General features: G+C 39.9%; 1 protein-coding gene across 1 annotated transcript; it reads right to left on the reverse strand.

Moving 5' to 3' along the window:
• Window positions 1-763: 763 nt before the first annotated feature.
• Window positions 764-4,783, reverse strand: LOC134212562 (protein transport protein Sec61 subunit alpha). Its single transcript, XM_062690539.1, has 2 exons — window positions 4,385-4,783; window positions 764-2,602 (listed from the first exon to the last, which is right to left on the reverse strand). The coding sequence occupies exons 1-2, from the start codon at window positions 4,389-4,391 to the stop codon at window positions 1,179-1,181; spliced, it is 1,431 nt and encodes a 476-aa protein (XP_062546523.1). The 5' UTR covers window positions 4,392-4,783; the 3' UTR covers window positions 764-1,178.
• Window positions 4,784-7,656: the final 2,873 nt, after the last annotated feature.

Genomic DNA, 7,656 nt, shown 5'->3' on the forward strand with positions numbered 1-7,656 from the left:
CTCAAAAGAATTTACAAAGCAATCCCTAGTTGATTTCCCGATTAAATTCCTAGATTTCACCAAGAATAGCTTCGGAAATTCTCCAGGAATTCTTTAGAAGATGGCAAAACGGTTTTTTGAGGAACAACGATCCATTAACGTTCACTACATTTTCAATAGATTTGATTGGTATATTTATTCAAATACTTTTAAGGATTTTTTCATATTTTGAGAGAATTTCGCTCATGGTCACCGGGTATTGAAATTTCCCTGATTATGTCAGGATTACCCTGATAATTCCAGATACGGAGAAATTCCTTGATAATTCCAGTTTTTTCAGGTAGTAGACACCCTGTATAAGGAAAGCCCATGTAGCACCGTCGTACGTAATGACATACCACACAGATATGTCCCCGGGGATCCTCGTTGACAGGATGTGTTGGGACGTATGCATTTGTGAAGCAGCGAAAACAGCAGCCAAACAGAATTATGTCTAAACCGCAGCGTTGGTGGCTTTGAAGAACAGCAGCAGAGACAGGTAGAGACTTATGTGCACAGTGAGGTCGCTACGTCAACACGCATGCAGCGGGTGAGCTATTGAGGTCTCTCAAGGTTGTTTGCTTGTTGCGGCGCCCAGGCCACATCTCCTAAGTTAGTTAACAACGTGGATGCTTTCCGCCATGTTTTCAAAAAGATAACTCCTAGCATCAAATTCATTGCAAGCAAATTCTGCAACTTTGGATTAAAAGGATTGAAAATATAACTAGACAAAAACACTCAACAATTTAATATTCTACACATTTTTTATTGACATCATTCGCGCTACTATAGCGTGGTTACATTCATTATCTGTATTTCTTTTCTCTCGTTACTACTTGATAAGGAATGAAATAAAATTAGGTTTAACATAAATGATAATTTCCGTTTTAGGTTGAAGTCTTTTCACAATCATTACTAAACTAAACGCGCAAAACTCGCCCATTGTCTGCCTTAGGTTTCAAATTGTAATTTGATCTTGTCATAGCATTCTCAAAATCAGTTACAATTTACTTTTTGATCTTTCCTTCGTGTAGCTCGAAAGGATAGCTTCGCGTTCCGTAAATTGTAGTGATTTCACCTGACTACATTGCGTCTCGCTTTCTCACGTTATAGAGAATGTGCTTAACTTAAGCATGAAGAAAACACGTTAAACAAATAAATTAGAACAGCAACGTTCCCATTCCTCCCATTTCACTCTGCTCCTTGACGAAGATCTCGAAGTACTGATAGATGATGGTGACGGCCAACAGGATACCGGTTCCGGAACCGATGGCACCCATGAAGTCAGCTATCACTGATAGGGCGCCAATGCAGAGACCACCGAAGGCGGCTGCCGTCGGAATATATCGGTTCAGTTCGTGGATCATAGAGTTTTCGCGATGTCCTCGCATGATCATCTGCTGTTCGCGAAGCTGCTTGGCGACATCCTTAGCAGAGCTGCCGGACACATCAATCCAGGTCTTTGAGAAAAAGGCGCATGATCCCAACATGAATACAATGTACAGGATGGCATGAATTGGATCAGCAACAATGTGTCCCAGAGACTCTGGTGGAGAAAGGTAATAGCACAGGCCTCCAATCGGATAGGAACGAGCCGGGCCGCCACCGCCAACATCGGCCCACACTCCGAGCAGGTTAATAAGGAAGTTTCCGTGGAATTTTACGGCCAACATTTGCGAGATGACGTAGAGATTAGACACGAGAGCTGATTGTAGGATAATCGGGATGTTCGAAGTGTAGAACAGCTTAATTGGATAACTGCTGTATTGACCACGGTAACGGGCAGACTTGATCGGCAGATCAACTCGGAATCCTTGGAAGTATATCACCACTGCAAACACGAGAACCGTAGCCAGCAGGTTCATCAGATTGGGCAGATTCTGGCGATAGAATGCTTCACGTAGACCGCGGACCTTATCCTGGCGGGTGGCGAGCAGATGGAAAAGAGCAATCACGGCTCCTTCGAATTCAGTTCCTCGGCCAGTATTGACGGTAGCTGGAGAGAAGGCCTTCCACACGATAGTTTCGCAGATGTTAGTGGCAATAAAAAGTGAAATACCGGATCCCAGACCGTATCCTTTTTGCAGCAGCTCATCCAGAAGTAGAACAATCAAACCTGCCACGAACAGTTGAATGATAATCAACAGACAGACACCGGCTCCGATTTCCGATGGGTCACCGTACATTCCAGTCATGACGTAGACAATGGCCTGTCCAATTGTAATAACCATTCCAAAAAGTTTCTGTGCTCCGTTGAACAGTGCTCGGTCCTTCGGGGTGTCACCAACTTCGATGATTTTTGCACCGGCCAGCAGTTGCATGATCAATCCGGACGTGACGATCGGCGAGATACCCAGTTCCATCAATGTGCCTCGATTCGACGCCAGGATAACACGAATCCAGTAGAAGGGATCGGCTGAGTCGGAGCTCATGATACCGAACAGCGGAATCTGACAGCACACCAGAAAGATAAACAACGTGATAGCCGTCCATAGTACCTTCTCGCGGAACTGGATCTTTCGTTCGGGTTTCGCGATTTCTGGCAGAATACTGCAGAACGGTTTGATAACCTCTAAGAATTTAACTGCAAAGAGAGAAAACACAAAATATGGATGTTAGATGATTAACGGTTGAAGGAGAGTTTACAATGTGAGCTTACTGTTAGGCTTGCAAGAGTGCTAAAGGTTTCTTCTCGACCGTGATTAATATCATTCAACTAGCAATAAATTTTCAAACAACTAGCGGGATTGGATCAATTGGAAGTACACTTTGGGCTTTATTATAGTGCTTTTGAAGTAGAGCATCTACTGTAACAGGTACCTCACTATTGCCGTTGTAAATTTGAAAACTCCTCTGAGGAGGACCATTAAAGTGGCAATAAAATTGAGAACTATTAGAACTATTGATGTGTTATATAACTATTGAATAGAGACTTGTTATCGTTGTTTTTCTTTTGTATAAATAAAAAACGGCCCAAATTAAGCCTGTATGTGAATAAGGTTAATGTAACAAAAGCATATCACTTTAAGAACAGAACAGCACCCTACATTAAGACTGTTGTTCCTACGGACCGTGTGACCGGGTGTTATCCGTTCATTCGATCATCGTCCAATCCGTATACCGAGTAGGACAAAATTACAAATGCATACAAAGGCTGGTATGAGCTTGGCTCAGGTTTTTTTTATACCACTATTTGAAACATATCTTCAAGCGTCAAATAATTTAGTTTTCATTTTGTTACCAGAAATGTCAAAATCTAAAAAGTATATTGATGGTATAATAAATAACTTTAAAGCTATTAGAATTTTGTAAGGATTTTGTTTTGCTTTTCTACACGGGTACACTTAGCTATGTACCATATCACAGAAACTACAAAATTAATTGTCATACAAAATATAAATAAATGTTTCAGAGCTTGTTTTGAAGATGCAAGCCTGTAAAATTTATCTTCAATTGTGAAATAATCACTGACCATTGATTATTATTTGTATGTACCTAATTTCGATACGTCCCTACGTTTTTCCTCAATAATTATTCTGAAGGTTGAAGAGAGTCAATTGCTTCGCGTTGAAGCAGGTCAAAATTGTATACAAAATAATGATTATTCATGATTTTAGTTAGTAGCTAATTGAACATCTTTTTCATTAATATTCCAGTCATAACACCTAGACAGTGGACATACCTAATCTTCTTCTATATAACATAAAAATAAATTCCTGCCTATCTGATCCTTATAGACACGGAAACTACTGACCGATCGGCGTAAAAAATTGTTAGAGGTTTTAGGGACAAGGGAAGTTTTTAAAGATGGTTCGAGACCCCTTCCCCCTGTGGAAGAGGGGTCTCTCATACAAATAAAGCACAAATTTCTGCATAACTCGAGAATTGATCAAGCAAATGGAACCAAATTTGGCATGAGGATGTTTTCAAAAGTAAGAAATATATCTATGATGGTTCAGACTCCTCCTTGCACTATAGGAGGAGATCCCCATACATATGAAACATAAAAAACAATTTTTGCGAAACGAAGTTTACTATTTGCAACGATTGTTTTACCAAGGTACCGTATAATTGAATTGCATTTTATTGTATATTGTATTCAAAGATAATAAAATAATCTAATTCCATCTATTTTTGAAGAATATTCTAAATTCAGATTCGAACATTTCTATATTTCCCAACGCGCATCAACCGAACGTTATACGCGAGACGTACCCGTGGAAAGGGAAAGTTCCAACGCGGAGCTTTTTCTCTGTCTACGTGGAGATAGACAGAGGTAGGCTACCCGTAGATGTGCTACCGCTGTGCAAACCGAACATAATTTTACCTAACTTTATTACTAAAATAACACATTCTGGATACTCACTTCCCATATTGATGACTTAATCACTAGTTTGTCACTAATTTAATCACTAGGTCCGTTCGTATAGACGTCTATTTAGTCTGATTATCCTCTGATGAAAAGATGAAGAATAGTTTACGGGCTCGCCTCCATTCACACGGAGACAAAAAACGGTCCTCACTCGTTGGAAACACGTACACGACAACGAGAGCAAAGCGACGCCGACGTCGACAGTGAGCTCTCGCCAGGCGACGACTGCCGCGGCTTTAAATTATGACACGGTTTTATGGTTTAGTTAGAATTTATTTTTTCTTGCTAATACGATAATGCAATTTATTAGAATCCTTACAAAACTGTATTTTATATGAATCTACTGTTGTGTTTTGTGTCGTATTCTATGGACAACGTGAATAATGGGAAGATCTGTCACGGTTCGGCAGCTACGCGTAGTGTGACGTGAAAGTGAATTTATGCATTCTGACAGATGCCGTGCGTGACGTGTCAAGCTGATGTTTACGAAAATGTCGATACAGCAGAATCTGAGATCGTTCAGTATCACCGCAAACATCGATAATGAAGAGCATCAAACGCACTATACACACACTGAAATGAATATTGTAGTAAATAATTTTAACTATGGAGCTGGTTTTAAAGCAACTATTTTGCAATGTATTTATTTCGACTCAAATAACGACCATTATATCAACTATTATTTGTTAAATATACTATGCTGTCGATGATGCATGGTATTCTTAACAACAATTAATAGTGCCGCTGTCGTATACACACAAAACTTAAGCAGTCCTCAGACGAGAGATACAGTGTAGCCGTACGATAACTACAAAATGTTTACTTTTCAGTTAACGAATGCCGTTCGATAACTGCAACGCATTCTAGACGTCAAACGGTTGTCAATCGACGTCAGATGCAATAAAAGTGCATCTAAATGTGCAGCGCAATGCAGCTGTCAATGAGTCTGACATCAGTTTGAAGTTTAGCGGTCCGATCACTACAAAACTGTTGCAACTATCGAATTGCAGTTAAAAAGCATTGAAGTTAAATGACTTGCAGTTATCGAACGTCTACTGTATATTGTTCGCAAGTTGGTCTACCAGATATCAATGGACAACTTAAGTATTTCAAACGATGTTCATCCACGCTCAGCCCTGTTAAAAAAAACAAGAAATGTCGTAGGATTCCCAAAATCCTTGATAGGTTCAAAAAATTATAGGTGTTGCGCTCGCCGTAAATATAATGTGAAGCACGATCCTTTTTTTTTTGTCTTTATTATCAAGACTTTCAGCCCGAGGCAAGTACGATCCTGATTTTCAAAGGATTTTTTGATTTGCTTCGAACCTAGAATACATTATAAATTAAATATTGGATATTGCGCTTTTTGCACTTTATAAGAGTTTTGCGAGACTTTTTTTCTCACAGTCATCTTTTTCTCTCACTCAATACACTCAAAAAAGTTTGATTTTCCGTGTATAATATTTGTGTGTGAGTGCTCGATCTGAAAACAAACAGACGTCAAATCATGGTGGGAATCGATTTAGTGTACACGCTTACATGTGAGTAACGAGTAATGGGTCATAATTGGGTAAATTTCAGTAATAAAAATCGATCAACCCGAAATGAGAATGAGTGTGAGAAAAAGAAGCGGGCAAATCACAATCTACACATAACTCTTCAAATTGGTGAAATCGGCAATAAATTAGTTAGTTAAACTCTTTTCGCCAGCTTTCAGTTCAGTGGCTTGGCAATTGCTAGGAGCTTTCAAACGGTGATCTGACCACAACAAACTAACTTTTCTTTTCTGTTAGAATAACTTCTAGGATGATTGAAAAAAAAAAAATCAGTTTTACATCCCATTACAACTTATTGGTCGTTAATTTTCAATTTAGTTTAAAAATGATAGAATAGCAACCGTCGAATCATTAGTATGCCATGATCTAGATATAAAATAAATTATTATTCTGTTATACACTACCAAACCTAGCAGATGTATTCTTATCAGGTTATGGGCCCAGCCGTTTCCAACGATACGGCTTTGTTGAAGAAAAAAACAATTTTTTTCACTAAGCTCTGCTAATAATGGTGAATCCTGAAGCTGCTACAGGAGCTAGTTCGAGTCAAGTTGGACATTCTTCGGGACAGATGAGGCATCTAGGTGGATCTGTTTCTCTACCAGTACGCGAAGTTCTTAGAGGATCGGAAAACTATGCCACCAAGATGATCCTTATCAAAGAGCGGACCTGGTGTGCAGTTAAAGAACAAGCTGAAGGAGAACCAGTAGTAAATGATGAAATCTCCGAACAGGCGTTAGCGACCATATGCCTTAGCATCGATTCAAGTATATACGGCCTGGTAAGGGATGCCAAGAATGCGAAGGAAGCGTGGGACAATTTACGTAACACGTACGAGCACAGTGGATCAACAAGAAAAATTGGTCTGCTGAGGAGGCTCACAGGAATTCGTTTGGTTGGAGCTGAACGTGATGAGGACATTATTTGTCAGACGACTCAGCAGTATGTGAATGAGCTGTTTACAACTAGTCATCAGTTGGCAGAGGTCGGATTCAAGGTAGATGACGCTTGGCTGGCCAGCTTATTAATGAAAGGTCTGCCAACACAATATGATCCGATGATCCTCGGCATGGAGTCATCTGGAATCAAGTTGACCGCGGACATCGTCAAAGCAAAAATATTGCAAGATGTAAAAATATCAAGTGAGACGAAGCCCGGTGATGAAGTGTTCTTTAGTAAAACCAAGCCAGCTCTGAAGGTCAGTAACGAGAAATCAACAATCAAGTGTTATCGATGCAAGAAAATGGGCCATTATGCATCCCAATGTTCAGGTCAAGTCGTTGAAAAGAAGAAAGATAAGTATCACAAAACTAGTGGTCATGCAGCGTTCTTTGCGGCATTTAATACAAGTCAGACGTCTAAAACAGCAGTAGCAGATGAAGATTGGATTTTTGACTCCGGAGCAACTTGTGTAGAAATCAAGATTTACTTACGGAAGCTGAAAACATATCGTCAAGTATCAATGTGGCCAACAGGGCTGTGGTACCAGTGGTTGCAAAGGGATCAGTAAACGTATCGGCGAATTTTGGAACCACAACTTGCGAAATATCGATAAACGAGGTCCTATGCGTAGCGGATCTAGCAGTCAACTTGTTATCAGTAAGTAAAATGTGCAAAAACGGTTATAGCGTAATGTTCACGAAGGAAGCGTGTAAAGTGGTTAGTTCAACACACGAAGTCGTTGCTGTTGGACAAGAATCTGGAGGTTTA

This window comes from Armigeres subalbatus, chromosome 2 (assembly GCF_024139115.2).
Source record: "Armigeres subalbatus isolate Guangzhou_Male chromosome 2, GZ_Asu_2, whole genome shotgun sequence".
Classification (NCBI taxonomy): Eukaryota; Metazoa; Arthropoda; class Insecta; order Diptera; family Culicidae; genus Armigeres; species Armigeres subalbatus.